At 29.4% G+C, this 16232-nt stretch overlaps 1 protein-coding gene across 1 annotated transcript in view; it reads left to right on the forward strand.

Moving 5' to 3' along the window:
• LOC107439976 (neuroligin-4, X-linked-like) overlaps positions 1-16232 on the forward strand; it is a 240396-nt gene that overhangs the window by 186942 nt on the left and 37222 nt on the right. The window contains exon 4 of the mRNA XM_071188123.2: positions 6764-7553. Coding sequence (XP_071044224.1) covers positions 6764-7553 — 790 coding nt within the window. The remainder of the gene's footprint in view (positions 1-6763; positions 7554-16232) is intronic.

Here is a 16232-nt window from a genome sequence, read left to right on the forward strand (position 1 = left end):
TGAAGCTGCTAACCTTGAAAATCCTTGACGCTTCCAGAAATCGAATAGTCCATTCGTCCAGCACCTAGCATTTGGCAGCAGTTGAAAGCACACCTAAATTGAAAGTTTTTCCCACTTTGGCACTTGAATGGACAAACTAACAACAGTCACCGAACTATGTTTGTAATAACCTCATAAGCATCACTTGTTCATAATCAAATTGCAGTATTCCATTGTTTATCCCTAAACCTACATTGCACTTCTGGGTAGCGTGCAAATCACAATTGCGATTAGTATTTATTGATACATTTTTCTACATTTCTGTTGCTTTCAGAGATCTTTCAATTAATTTGAATTCCTGACGCATAAGTTTTTGTAAATACAATTTTCCTCATATGTAGAATAGCAATGTCATTCTACTAAGGAAAAATATTATTATATTATTATTACTATATTTTAAGTATTAACTGTGAGAGCCATTTTTCAAAAAATGACAATTAAGGCATATTTTATTTTTTAATTTTGAAATTTTGTCACTTTAACTGTAGCCATGAGCACTGCGTAATAATTTTTTCACCATTCTTGACCGCATGCTTTCTATTAACGTGCAAAATATAAAAATTATATAAATAATTGAAATTCTTTGAAGTTGCCTGGTTGGCTATTAGTTTTCCATTGTCTATCCCTAAACCTATATTGCACTTCTGGGTTCCATTGTCTATCCCTAAACCTATATTGCACTTCTGGGTTCCATTGTCTATCCCTAAACCTATATTGCACTTCTGGGTTCCATTGTCGATCCCTAAACCTATATTGCACTTCTGGGTAGCATACAAATCACAATTGCAATTTGGATTTATTTATACATTTTTCTACAATTCTTTTGCTTTCAGAGCACTTTCAATTAATTTGAATTCCTGACTCATAGAGGCTTTATAAATACACTTTTCTTCATATGTAGCCTAGCAATACCATTTTACTGGTGAAAAATATTAGTATATTATTATTACTCTATTTTAAGTATTAACCGTGAGAGCCATTTTTCAAATAAAAAAAATTAAAGCATATTTTTTTTTAATTTTGAAATTTTGTCATTTTAACTGTAGCCGTGAGCAGTGGGTAATCATTTTTTCACCATTCTTGAGCGTATACTTTCTATTAACGCGCAAAATATAAAAATTGTATAAATGATTGACATTCTTTGATGTTGCCTGGTTGGCTATTAGTTTTATTAGTTTTCTTTCGCCTTAGAAATTTTACATTCTTTTCAAAATTTTTATTAAACTTTTTTTTCTCTCGATACGGATAGTTTAATAAGTATCTGCTGATTTATTCTTCACGAAAAGGGACATTTAATTTAGAACCTTTTTTCTTAAAAGCACAGCAGGGTATCAAAACTAAGCGAAAGGAGTTCAATTTATAAGCTATTATCCATTTTATAGCTCAAGAGAAAAGATTAAGATGTCATATCTTGACAAGTATCTTGATCTAAGGGGTTCTACTCTTAAATTTTCATTACCTCTCTTCTCTTTATCCTTTTATCCCACCTCATCGAAAAAGAAGAGAAAATTTATTCTTTCCTCTTGACGGTGAGCTTGGTGTGAAAGATTTTAATCCAACAAAAGCAGAATTTTACTAAATAAAAGTCAAGTTAGGGTAATCGATTTTTTTTCAGAAATTTGTCCTCAAAGTCAAGTCTTTCAGAACTATTCTTCAATAAAAGTTAAACGGCAGCGTGTAAATATTAAAACTGAATTTAGTTCTCATTAAATAATAAAAGACTTCAACATCATTAAAATTTCTCGAATGGCTGCATTTTAGTCTCCTTTCATACAAAAAGTGAAGGAGTAATGAACGAATTTATTTATTGTTAGAAAAATTAAGAATTGAAGTTTTTTTTTCTAATTGTGTGGAATTTTTATTTAGGGTTAGGAATAAAAATTAAGTCATAATTCAGCAAATAACTGATTATTTCAGTGCTTAGAGTTTGCATTTCAGTTATCAACCAATTATTTTTCGAAGAGTGTAAACGTATAAACTTTAAAAATGTACTGATATTTTAAACATATACAGAGGTTGTAGTCTTTTAAATCTACTTAAACTGCAATATTGCTGAAACAAATTACAATAATTACCGAAAAAAACGTTACGGATAAATCATCAGCAAAATATTAATTGAAATAATTTCGTGAAATTTCAAAGAATTAATTACACAATAATAAATATCTTTTATTCAGTATTCTTTTTTGAAATATTGTGTATCACAGCAAATCTCGCCCAAAATATCCATAGCTGTTTCAGAAAAAAAATTTGATCCAAACAAAATATATAGTTAGTTTAATCTCCATCTGAAATGTATTTTGCGTTGTATTTAGTAATTTTTATTGTATTTTTGAAATGCATATCAATAACTGTAAACAAAACAGTATTCCGTTAATTAAACATTTGAACAAAGGAATAAGTGGCTCACAAGAGTTTAATCATCAGCAAAAATTAAATCATCAGCAAAATATTAATTGAAGCAATTTCATGAAATTTCAAAGAATTAATTGCAAAATAACAAATATTTTTTATTCAGTATTCTTTTTTAAAATATTGTGCATCACAGCAAATCTTGCACAAAATATCCATAGCTGTTTCAGAAAAAAAATTTGATCTAAGCAAAACATGTAGTTAGTTTAATATCTATCTGAAATGCATTTTGCGTTGTATTTAGTAATGTTTATTTTATTTTTGGAATGTATTTCAATAAAGGTAATCAAAACAGTATTCCGTTAACCAAACAGTTGAAAAAAGGAATAAGTGACTCACAAGAGTTTAAACTCGCTATATTTTGATTACTACTCGAACTCATTTTATTTTATTTTATCGCTGTTTAACTGCCGCTGAACAGCCAACCCAATTTTGAGTTTACGACTTCTAATTTTCAACTCCATAGCCCTGTAATTTTAAACCCAATCTAAAAGACAAGGGAATTCCTGCAACAAATATTGGGAGAAATTTACCATCAAACTTCTTGATGGAACTAACCAGCATTTGCTTAACATGGAGAAGAAAACTTCAAAAACTTCCTAATGTTAGCCTAAACGGCAAGAGGATTCTAACCCATGAATCGTCTACTACTGAGGATATTTTAAATCAGCTCTGTGGTCGATGCGACTTTGATGCGGAATTTGTATCGACTGGGATTCGAACCCAGTTCGCACTTTTATATTATGTTTAAATAACCAAACACATACCTCAGAGCTCAACGAAAGAAATTATCATTGGGCTTTGCAGCGCTTTCTGCCGGAAATTGTTTAACTAAAATCAGGAGTTCTGGTAATAAAAAAATTTATTCTGAAACATAAATTAGCTGCAATAATATTTTTTTAAAAATTATAAACATTCTAGATTAATTCGTTATTAATTTTAATTTAGGACGTAGCATTATAGTAAACACACATCCTTGTGACAAATATTTGATGAACTTTTTCTTCCCTTGCCTTTGTTTTGTTTCGTTTTATAGAAAACTGTGCAGTTTGCTTTTAAATGGCAATAATTTACGTCTTCCCCATTGCACATTCGAACTTCATCATATATATTTCTTTAGTTCTCTTTTTGGACGTCTAATAATAGATTGAAATGATTGCATACCAATGCAAGTAACTTCAACTATAACTGTGTATTTAACTCTGTATTATTTCCTGCCTTTGTTTCAACATTTAAACATGTATTTATCAGCTCGTTTACCACTGCTGGTAATTTTGCCTATCTGCTTGTAGTGTTTCTAAACGTCCGATAACTTGGTCGCTCTTTTAATAGTGTATGTTCTTAGCACTATCACACAATCAAGCATTAATGTTTTATCCATAATTACTATGGCATTGAGAATTTAATTTTATTATAGTACTATAATATGAAGAAATAGACCCTAATCAGCGCCCTTTGTTTATTCTCATATGTCTTCAGACGTATTAATTCTCTTAAATTCTAATAAATTTATATAAATTCCTTTAAAAGTGAATTTATGCATTTATTAAGAATTTTTTTAACCGAAAAATCAACACAAATCTTTATTAAAATATAGATATTCTAATACTGCATAAGATGGAGATCTATTAGAAGGAATTAGTTTGAATTCGAAGAACAATACAAAATCAAACATAATTAATTCAATATTTTTTCTTAAAAAGCATTTTTTTACTAATTTAAGCCATAAAAAAGGAAATTGAGGACTATGCATTTGTTTATTTCTCGTTACCATTGAAGAAATAAGTTTTATATAAAAAATAAGCGGAAAATTGAAAAAATTTATTTTTAGAAAAACATTAAATAGCTATATGGATCTATAGACAACAAGAAAAAATGCATATTATTTATTCTCTATCAGAAAATAGACCACAAAGAAGCCGGACAAATGTTTATTCTTTATCAGAATCTTGAAATTTTCATAATATATTGTATACTAGAAAAAGTATATCTGTTTCGTAGAACAATTTTCTAAACGGTCAAGAGAATAGATTCAACTCCCAGAGAGCTTCACTGCAAGCAAAAGAAAAAAATATATAAATATATGCAACAAAGGTACATGAGACAAAAAGGATAAGAGTTTAAAAAAAATTCGAAATAAGTAATTTATGAAAAAATAATTAATACATAAAAAACAAAACTAATAAAAAGGAAACAATACATACTTTTGATGCTCTTTGACAAAATTTCGAATTTTTTAAAAATATTTTATTTTCTAAAAAAAGTATATTTGTTCTGTATAACAATTTTCTGAAAGGTCAAAAGTATAGATATAAATTCCCACTGTATTTTTGATGCAAGTAAAAGATAGTTGGAAGAATGAGTAACAGAATAAAAGAACTGAGAGAAAAGCCTAAGGAAGTTTCAACATATTTTTCCTTGAATATTTTTATTACCATTAAAATTGAAATTATGTTATCGTAGATATGTCCCAGCATCACACAAATAGAAATTCGAAGGAATCTCCAAAAATTTAATTATATAAATTTGGAATCAAATGTTTTTTGAGTATAAAAAATATTATTATACTCACTATTGCTTAGTAAGATGGAAAAAGAAACAAGAAATATACAGGGTAACAAAAAAATATAGGGATCATTTTTGGATGTTTTTATTTCCAAAATTTATTGCAAAAATTCAGCGATGCTTCTCAATATGTCGACCTCCGGCATAATAGATTTGTCTACAACGCTTCGGCTTTGATTTTAAAGCCCGCAAAATGATTTCCTGGGGGATTTTCTTCACCTCTTCTCTAACAGCTCTTTGAAGGCCTCTCAATGTTGAAATTCTTCACTTATTCAGTTTGTTTTTCAGGTGTCCCCATAAGAAATAGTCGCATGGTGCAGCATCAGGACTGTTTGGAATCCATTGTTCTGGTCTCAGGAATTTCACTTTCTGATCTGTTAGGAATTTCTGGGTGACCTTAGATGCATGCGATGGGGCAGAGTCCTGATGAAACACAGCATCACCATTAGGGTACAATCTGCAGTAATCATCCTTAAGAAAGGGCTTTAATATCTTCTGTATGTAATACTCAGAATTTATTTTAGCCTCAGTTTTCACAAACCGAGGTTTGGTCACACCATGGGCGGATATGCCCATTCAAACCATTACGCTTTTGGGATGAGGCACCGTGGTTGATGGTGTCAAGTCTCGCCTGTTCTGCCCACGGCTAAGATATTGAACTTTAGATTTAGCATTGGTATCAGATAGATAGATCCAAGCTTCATCAGTTGTAATGAACTTTCGCCATCTGTCCTTACGGAGAAGCTTGTAGAAGGGCCATGAGCGTTGCCTCCTAATCTGCACCGATCTCTCACTTAAATGATGACATTTTGGTTTTTTATGGCATTTTTTCTTCAACTTTTGTTTTAGTTGATAGCTTACAACTTGCTGACTCACGTTAAGAGCTTTAGCCATGCTTGCCTGTGTTGGTGGATCCGGTTTTGATGTCATCTTATCAAGCTTCTGCAAATCTGATTTCTTCAATTTGCTTGGCCATCCACTTCTTTTTGGTTTTGCATTATTTTGCATCGTTCCGAGTTTTGAATTCTTGATGCGACTGACATGGGTGAGTGAAATCGCAATACCTTTCTTTTTGAAATGGGTTTGAATAATCCAGTGGCTCCAGCGAAGTTCTAAAAATGCTTGTACTCCACCAATTAGCTTTCCGTCAAATTTTTTCAAAGGCATTTTCGTATTTTTAAAAAATAGTATTGCAATTGAAAGTCTAATAGCAGAGCTTTAGATCAGTATGCTATATATGTAAAAAGGTTTTAAAACTTTAGTGGCAGATAACCACAAAAGTGATCCCTATACTTTTTTGTTACCCTGTATACTATAGGAAAATATACAGGAATAATATAGGAAATTTTAAAGTCGATTAAGCTTAGTTACCATTAGAGTTCTAAGGTAAGTTATTAGTGAGAAATAAGGAAAAAAAATTAGATACTTGAAAGGTTTATATTTTTATTAAGTTATTCTAAAACCATGAAAATTAATGAGCATGCAAAATCAAGAAAATACATATTGATTACTTTCACCATATTTTTCTCAAAAAATATTATTATATTACTTAAAATAAGAAAATATTTTAATTTTCATAATAATTTATGCGCAGCAAATTTCAGGGTAAAAAATTACTTGTTTTAAGATATTACACGAATACTAACTTGGTTATTTGTGGCATATTTTTGTAACACTCTTCCTTCTTCTTTACTTCGTATAAACTTTAAGATATAAATAAGTACTAACGCTCATCTTTTTTTATTAGGACTGTTCCAGCGAGCAATAATGCAGAGTGGCTCAGCTTTAAGCCCTTGGGCAATAGCTCATGATGCTTTGACCTACGGTCGTCAGGTAACCGAAACCCTAAATTGTCCTACGGAAGAAACACTCCCAATGCTTGATTGCATGCGGCAAAGACCATTAGCGGATATCATGCGAGTGCAGCTTATGGTTCCGGAACATCTCTCTGCTTTTGGACCAACAGTAGACGGAATCGTAATTCCAGTAGATCCTTTAACGCCCATGAAAGAAATAGAAAGCACTTTTGGCCAATATGATTTACTTTTTGGAGTTACAAGGACAGAGAATTTCCATCATTTTTCTTCCGATGAAGAAAAGCGTGGAATTGATGCTGATAGACGTGATAGACTGTTGAGAACTTTAGTGAGAAATCTTTTTAATTACCACATGCAAGAAATATTCTTAACTATAGTGAATGAGTATACAGATTGGAATCGCCCAGCTCAGCATCCTATTAGCATTTTAGATGCTACACTGGAAGCGTTAGGAGATGGTATTACTGTGGCTCCACTGATAAGAACAGGGAATTACCATTCAAAAACAAAAGCAAAGACGTATTTTTATGTCTTTGGCTATCAAACAGAAAATGGAGACTATCCTCAAAGACACGGCTGTATACACGGAGAAGAATTAGCGTATTTATTTGGAGCTCCGATTGTTGGAAACTTATCTCATTTTTCTAAAAACTTTACAAAAGCTGAAGTAGCTCTGTCAGAAGCTGTAATGTCCTACTGGATTAACTTTGCAAAATCAGGGTAAGTCAGTTGTCTGCTTTCATTCATTTCATGTTATAGCGATTTAATTACTTGCAATAGTGTGCTTGACAATAGTTCTTTTATTAAAATAATAATGCCAATAGTTACTCAACCAGAGCAATCTGTATTATACTAAATAACTCTGAAAACATGTCGCATTTCAAGCACACATTTTGGTGAATGTCAGGTTCTGGAACCTTTTACGCCTCACATATTTTTTCAACTACCAGGCTAATCAGGTTTAAACCGACAAAGTGCTTTGCATTTGAGTATGTTTGTGTAGAAATTTATTTCCAATACTCAGCTTTGACATTGGATAACGAAAGTAAAAACTGATTCTTTGGCTGGGAAAACAGTGCAGATGGCAAAAACTGTCAATTTGTTAATCCTGTAATGTCTAGGTGTCAGTATTTCAATAATATTTTGTTCGTTAATATTAAATATAACAAAGTTTAGTAATTTTCAATACTCGAATTTCCCAGTGGATAACGAAAGTAAAAACTGATTCTTTGGTTGTCAAAATAATATGAGGAGTCTCGAGGTGACTTAAACTGAGTTGGTGAATTCTGTAATATCTATCCCTTTTTCAATGATATTTCGTACGTTAACATTAAATGTAACAGAATTAACAGGAATGAAACAATTTTGCTGTAAACAATTTATGACTGTTTTTTAACATTATTATGCTCGTTTTATTTTAAAAGATTAATTTAATAAAATTTTAGCAAAGTTTCTCAATTAAAGATAATAAAAATACACTTTCAAATTATAGTAGAAATTATTCGATAACATTAGCTTCCGTAATTTGGTCATATTTAACTAAAATCTTTCATTTTGAAAATTAAAATATATTCATGAACAAATAAAATCAAGGCCATGTTTAACTAATTAAATCAATTTGTCCAAAACAGTTACAAATGTTGTTGCACATAGTCTGTCACATTATTTTGCATTTAGGGGTCTAGATGGTTTTGATTTCTTCGAAAAAGCATCGAAGTAAAACTTTCTATGACTTATCTGACATTTAACTCAGGATTCTGATTTTTTAAGAATTTTAACAAACGCACAAGCATTATTTAATAGCAAACACTTCAGTTAAATAATTCAAAAAAATTTCATTAAAATAACTAACAAAAATGAAAACTTTTGTTAGGAGAAACAATCTTGGTGCATTAGAGTTATATACTTGATGATTGTTTCTCCACAATACTTCAGCTTAAATTTAAATCCAGTTGGCAAGGGGGGAAAAAATCTTATGAAGTTACAGTACTGTATGGTAATGAAATTTCTGGTAGATAGAAAACCTAATTCTGGTAATAAAACTAAAATATACGCTATTTTTAAACCATTAATTTGGTAATTTTTTCATTCGTATGATAACGGCTTACTGGAATTTTTGGTATTTAAAATTACAGTTCTCATTACCAGTCAGTCTGTAAAAAATAAAAAACTGAAAAGTAAATTTAAGAGTATCAATGGTTTTTATGAAATGCTCTAATGAATCATGAAATTATCAAATTTTTCCACATATACCAAATTTTATGACTTATTTACCCCTTGGGGACGGGTGATTCAGAAAAGGATCAGGACAAAATCACGATCAGGAAGTAATTAAATAAAAAACGGTAACATAAATGTAGTCGTTTCTAATTTGACAGACTTACTTTGCTTTTAATTTAATTATTGTCAGTTTAATCATATATATAATCAATGTTAATTTAAAGTATAACTAAATAGTTTTATTTTGAACAAAGTAATGGTGAATTAAATAAATCAAACAATTATTGCTCCACCCACAAATAAACAGCTAAATAATTACTTTGATTACCAGTTTTATCGTTTTACCCTGGTTGATACTGTTTTATGCTGGCACGTATTTGTGACAGTCGGGGTGAAAGCGTTAAAACACTATATTTTATGCTCTTCTTATGGTAAACACATGTTCTGTAGTTCTCATAAACACGGTAAATTTAATTATTTCCGAGTAGTTTCGACCGTACTTTTTTCTCCGAGAGTGTATTAAGCAATTATTTTAATTGCAAAACATAAACAATTATCAGCATAACATAAGCTCTTATTTAAATTGCAATACATAAACAATTAAAATCTATTTTATTTAAATGTATCTACATCTTAAAAAACATAAAATTAATATTCTCATAGGGTTCGTGAATTTAAAATTACGATTTTCATAATTCTAAGTCATAAAGAAAAGTGTGTGCCATTTATGTAACAAATATGAGTAGCGTGAGTGATGTAGCTCCTCTAATCACCTATCATTTGCAAATAGAGTAAATTGATCATCGTCTCTCATGCTGAAACCTATTTCCGTAAGGATGCCCATCAATTCTATAATGATATCGCTCAGTAACGCTTTGGTAAGATGATCCTATGCAGAGATTTACTCCCCTATAATGACATGCTGGAAAAGATTGCTGTCTTACTTTTAATTTTATTACATCCTCACCTATTCGACAGAGATCGTAGAATAGATTTTATTATAGGTTGTTGAAAAATGTCATTGAATTATATTATTTCGCCTATTGTTAAAATAGACACTTTGAATAATATTCACCGATAGACTGTAGCTGGAATAAATGGAAACAATACACATTTCTATTTATATTTAGGGTAAACTAACCAGTGAAGAAACACTTAAGCTTCGCTTGCCTTTTAAAAGATCATATTAATCTCAAAATTCGTAATTTTAGTTAAATGACAGTGTCAACATATTTGTTACTAATTGTAAATTATGTAAAAAAAATGTAGAGAACTTACATAATATTGTTTTAAAGTTTTGGAGGTTCAAATAACAAGTAGTAAGAAGATCAAATGAAGGAACAGTTCTTACCATTGAATGAACACCCAGTAAAGGAACACTTAATTTTGGTTATTTTTTAATGCTCTTTATGAATTTATAAGCCATACAAATATTTAAAAACAAGCCTATTCTTGAAATTATAACATATAAATACTTTGAAAATGTTAACTTTTTTTGTAATCATGTATTGAAAATTAAAGTGTCAATATATTAACACGTACTGTTCATTCACTGGGAAATCTATGCCCAGTAAAGGAACATGCCTGCTCCCTCACTGGTTAGAAGTTGTTTTTCGTATTTTTAACCAACTTTTGGTGCAGAACATCACTAAAGGTACAAGAAAATTAAAGTTTATCTTTTATTTTCATTAACTTAGAAAAAAGTCCAGTAAAGGAACTGTTGTTCCTTCACTAGTTTTTCATCGTTTGGTGATCCAGTGAGTAAACATCCCCTTATCTCAGTACTTTATTATGCTATGATGCTAAAAAAAATAAGACGTAACTTTAACAACTATATTTCGAATTCTCTTTTTCACAGTGAGAAAAATAAAACTATTACACGCAATTAATTACACTGTTGACATATAATTACAAATACTCACCTTATAATTTTTTCAAAGAAACAAGGTGTTGCAGCGATAACAAAAAATTTTATACAAATTCGAAGTCTATTTGACCAGGTAATCCGAAACATTGCTAGATGACTTCCTATTGTTTCGAAGTAAGCTATTGTTACTAATCAATCTAAAGAAAAACTTTCAAATTCTTATTTTTAATCAATATATATACCTATGAAATATTCCTTCACTGGGTAGTGCTCCTTTACTGGTTGGTTTAGCCTATATATTATTTCATAACCGTCGTTGAACAGCCGACCTAATTTCAAGTTTACGACTACTAATGTTCAACTCCGTAGGTCTGTAATTGTGAACACAATCCAGAAGACAAGGGAACTTCTGGATCAAGTTTTGACAGAAATTTGTCTTCGATGAAGACTTTTTAAAGGAGCCCGCATTTGCGTTACAGAGAAAGAAACACCTCGAAAACCTCCCACGGTTAGCCCGCCGGTGATGGAACTATAATCCATGATCCATCTACCACAGGCTATTTCATGACTGCACTGTACTGGTCGGAACGCGCCGGGTGCGTAATTCGCATAGAACAGCCATCGCTGGAATTCGAACCCGGTTCAGCTCATTATAAGTCGAATGCTCTATCCCCTGAGCTACCACGGCTTTCTCTATATAAATATTTTTAGTTTTATAACCGTCGTTGGTGGTTGTTTTCTTACTTGGAGGACTTTTTTTATGGAGCTAACCCGTATTTGCGTTACATGGAGAGGAAAACAACGAAAACTTAACCAACCTCTAACATACCTCTAAAATACTTCAAATTTTTGTAATATATATATATATATATATATATATATATATATATATATATATATATATATATATATATATATATATATATATATATATATATATATATATATATATATATATATATATATATATATTTAGATAGATAGATATATGTAGAGTATATTATGCAACAATTGCGGAAATTGCAACAAATATTCCTTATATTTTGCAAATTTTGAAATACATGTTCACTAAAGCAAATTCTTTCAAAACGTGACAAGAAGTTATTAAACAGAGGCCGCGATCAATCACTGTCAACTTTGGGAGAATTTAAATTTTGTCAAACGATACGTGAGAAATATATTGCAAAGTTTCACTATGCAAAAGAAGTCAAGATTGCTTTAAAAATGGCCAATTAATGAAAAGTTTAGCAAGTACTTATTCATGCTTTTAACAGTTTAAAAACTATTTTAAATTAAATTAATTTTGTGCGTTCAAGTTTCCAAGTTATAATGCATTTCCCCGCATTTTATAAGCACTCTTTTTATTTCTTTATGAATATTTTTGTTTGCTTTCACATTTTATAAGAAACGTGATTTCCCGGTAGATTATCTAATGTTCGAGGGGAAATGTTCACGTAATATTAGTTTAACTAATATGCTGTGCTGCTAGTTTATTATAGTTAAATTGTATCTGGTAAAATTAAGTTATATAATGCGTTCTAAAAGTAATTTAACTAATGTTTACAAATATATCTTTTCATTTTAGATTTGAAATAAATTGTTGAACAAATGATGATATCTATACACTGTAACTCTTAATTAACCGTAAAATGTTAAGAATACTTAATTTCCAACTGATTGTTCAAATAAGATTTATAAAATACTAAACATTTTTCTCCAATAAAGTATCGCTCGACTTTTTTCGGTTGATAGAACTTCCTTCTTGAAATCTAAATTTTTGAATCTTAACCTGAAAAAGTACCACCAATTAATTCATTTAAGTTAGTCTGTAAATCTTAATTAAAGTACACACACACATATATATATATATATATATATATATATATATATATATATATATATATATATATATATATATATATATATATATATATATATATATATATATATATATATATATATATATATATATATATATATATATATATATATATATATATATATATATATATACAAGTTCACTACTTTCAAGTTTTTTATTTTTATTTTGCTTGCTTTTTAAGTTTATGAAATATATATGAAAAACATAACAAATATAGTGTATACTGATATTTAAAAATATCATCTTGTTTTCCATCGCTTTTACATGAAAATCAAACAGCTTCACAGCTTTTAAATTTTACTTGTTCACTAATTTGAATTTATTATAGATTACTAATTCCTAAAAAGTAGGAAAAAAAATTGTTTCGAATGTTTTGCTTCTCTCTCAAGAGTAATCTAGAATCTTCTGTAAAAATCCAGTTTTTCTACCCCTTCAACACCTGCTTGGAGTTCAACACCTGCTTGGAATTTTGTGGGAGACTCCGGATAGCAGAGGGGAATGAATTTGGGGGTAGCTCTTCATGGCGTTACAATACATGCTTAAAAGTTGTCTTGTTAATTACTGATTTGTGATAAGGGTGAGCTCTTTTGAATGCTTTCAATAAATTCTTTCAATTTCCTTTAAAATAGTTATTTGGCTTCGTTTAGGTTAAAAGAACCACTCTGAATAAGTCGCAGTCTAGGAAATATGGTCCCAATAGTTTGGTCAGTACAGCAATCCAAATTTTGGACTTCTTATTGTTAGTTTAACATGTTGCGTATTTTGCCATATCTGGAAAACGTTTTAAGCTAATTGAAACAATTTTGTAAGTAAGCATAAAATTCCTTTATTCCAAAGATAATTCTGTACAAAAAATGACTTTCAGTTAATATTTATTATACTATATAATAATAGTCAAAAATGTTTTGAATTGTTTGATATGCGATTTTTACATCACTTTAAAGAATATCATTTTGCGCTGCAAAATACAAAATTTGAGTGAAATTGATTTGAATAGTTTTCGAGAAATCAAATTTTAAAAAAGTCATATTTTTTAAATTCCGACAACGTAAAGATCTGATCATTAGATCAAAAGTTATTCAAACGGATCCGTCCTTTATTTTGTACACTATACATTGCATAATGTTTTCAAGTTTTATATTTGCTTATTGTTCTCAAACCATAATTAGAAAGAATTAGTGTTCCAAAGGCCATCTGATATTTCTTAACAAATATATAAATAAACTAGATATGAAGCATAATTAATTAATATAAATCATAATAAAGCTTGTTAGGGATCTTTTATTTAAAGCAACGAATAGGAAATACACTTAATTAATTCTGAGCATAAAAATCAAAGAAACCCTCATCAAACATTTACAATACCAAGCATGTGAATTAATAATCTAAAACATACATTATTATGTGAATTGAAATAAAAATAGCATAAGAAAACTGTTCCGCTGTTAGAAAATAAAACTTATCTAAATAATTTGAAAACCACGTTAGTTTCGAAACTAGTTTCCTAAATTACCAAATAAATAAAAAAAAAATAGACAGTCGTTTTATTTAAGAATGATCGATTTATTGCTCGAACTACTCTCCGTGTATCTATTTAGCCCCCAGGCGAAAAATATTTGAATGAATTTCTTCTTCCGGTGGTCGAAGGTATATAATGAAATATATTATTAAAATGTATATTTTGAACATTTCTGGTTGCATTGCATTTTTAAATTAGTTTTTAAGTAATGCAAATATTTTCGAAATTTATACTTGGTAATATTTTAATGACTTTCTTCCTAATTTTTAGAGTTTTAATGTTTTAAATTTACATGTTTAGTGAAAAAAAATTATTAAATTCACCTATTAGAGATTAAATTCACCCCATTTCATATTCATTAACGAATAGAATAAGCAAAATGTTTGTTTTTCACTGTGTTGAGAGGGCGTGATAACAATTTAATCACCAATTCTTAAAAAAGACCAATTTTTCATTGCGTATTATGTATCCATTTTTTTAAGTCTCATGAGAATTTAGGATTCGCCATCTTAAATTTATATATTATGCTATCAAATGCTTAATTATCTTTATGAATAAATTTTCGTTGATTAACATAAAACTATTTCGGATAGACTTATAAAATGCAGATGCAATTTTCTCAAAACCACTGTAAGAAATCTCTGTAAAACTTTTCTTAAATTCAGCTTTTCACACATCATTTAATATTTTAATTCTTTTTTAAGTAACATCATGTCTCTGATAGTTTTTTTTAAAATTTCATTTTATAAGTAAATACAGCTTTTATATTCTTTTATTTCTATTTGCTTTTTTTAAATAACCGTAGTCCAGAAATAAGTCAAGAAAATTAAAAAGAACAGTTAAATAGAAACAGTTAAAAGAAAGAACTGTTAAATATACTTGTGACCAGTGACTTTGCATTGACGAATTTATCCCCTGCGTAGGCTAATTAGATATAACACTTCACTATATAATAACTCTCAGAGAGAACCAATTTTCCACATTATTGATTTGACGGAAATTAATAATCCACAAATTGAAACATATTGCGATTCAATCATCATTGCCAAAAAATAAAAATGCAAACAAAATGTTCTTTCTTTTAATGAAAGAATTTAATTAAATGTTTAATGAAGAACAACTTAGCACGTAAAAATATGTTCTTTGTTCGGAAAATGATTTATATAAAAAAATCTATAACTATATTTTGTTTTCAGTTTCATCATACTCCTTTGTTATATGATTGGATACTGTAATTATTATGGTATCTTGCCGATTTCACCTCCATTAGAAACCCCTGGACTATCAATACGCTTCATGAACAAATATTTAAGTGTATATAACTTACAGTGCTCAAAAAATAAATGGACTACCCTTTATTACTTTTGATTTCATGATGTGATGTTTAAGTTCTAGGACTCAATCTTATTGATTGGTGGGGTTGACCTGAAATATGGTAATTACTAAGCACAGACGATTATTTAAATTACAATATCAGACACAAATCATATTTTTTCGGAACAAACATACTTTTTTCCGGCGATTCAGATTTTTGACCCTTCAAAATTTAGGGGGTAGCGCAATATCGGCAGTATGGTAACACCGTATGCCGTTTAAACAACGTATAATATATTCTTTACGACCAAAATTGTGAAATTTCCTGAAACGTATTTACTATACAGTAGGGGAGAGTGGGGTCAATTGTAACATTCTTTGCTTAACTATTTTTAACTAACAAAAAATCCAATATATTATTAGTATTAATTGACAGACGAGTAAAGTAGACTATCCTCTACTAGAAAAAAAAAATAAATACCTTATTTTAAACGTATTTATATTAGTGATTAACAATTTTTGACAGTCACGCACTTGTTACAATTGTCCCCACTTACGGGGTCAATTGTAACAGCTCATAAATTCAACTAAAACATA

This window comes from Parasteatoda tepidariorum, chromosome 12 (assembly GCF_982258835.1).
Source record: "Parasteatoda tepidariorum strain Cologne lab strain chromosome 12, Ptep-v5.0, whole genome shotgun sequence".
Classification (NCBI taxonomy): domain Eukaryota; kingdom Metazoa; phylum Arthropoda; class Arachnida; order Araneae; family Theridiidae; genus Parasteatoda; species Parasteatoda tepidariorum.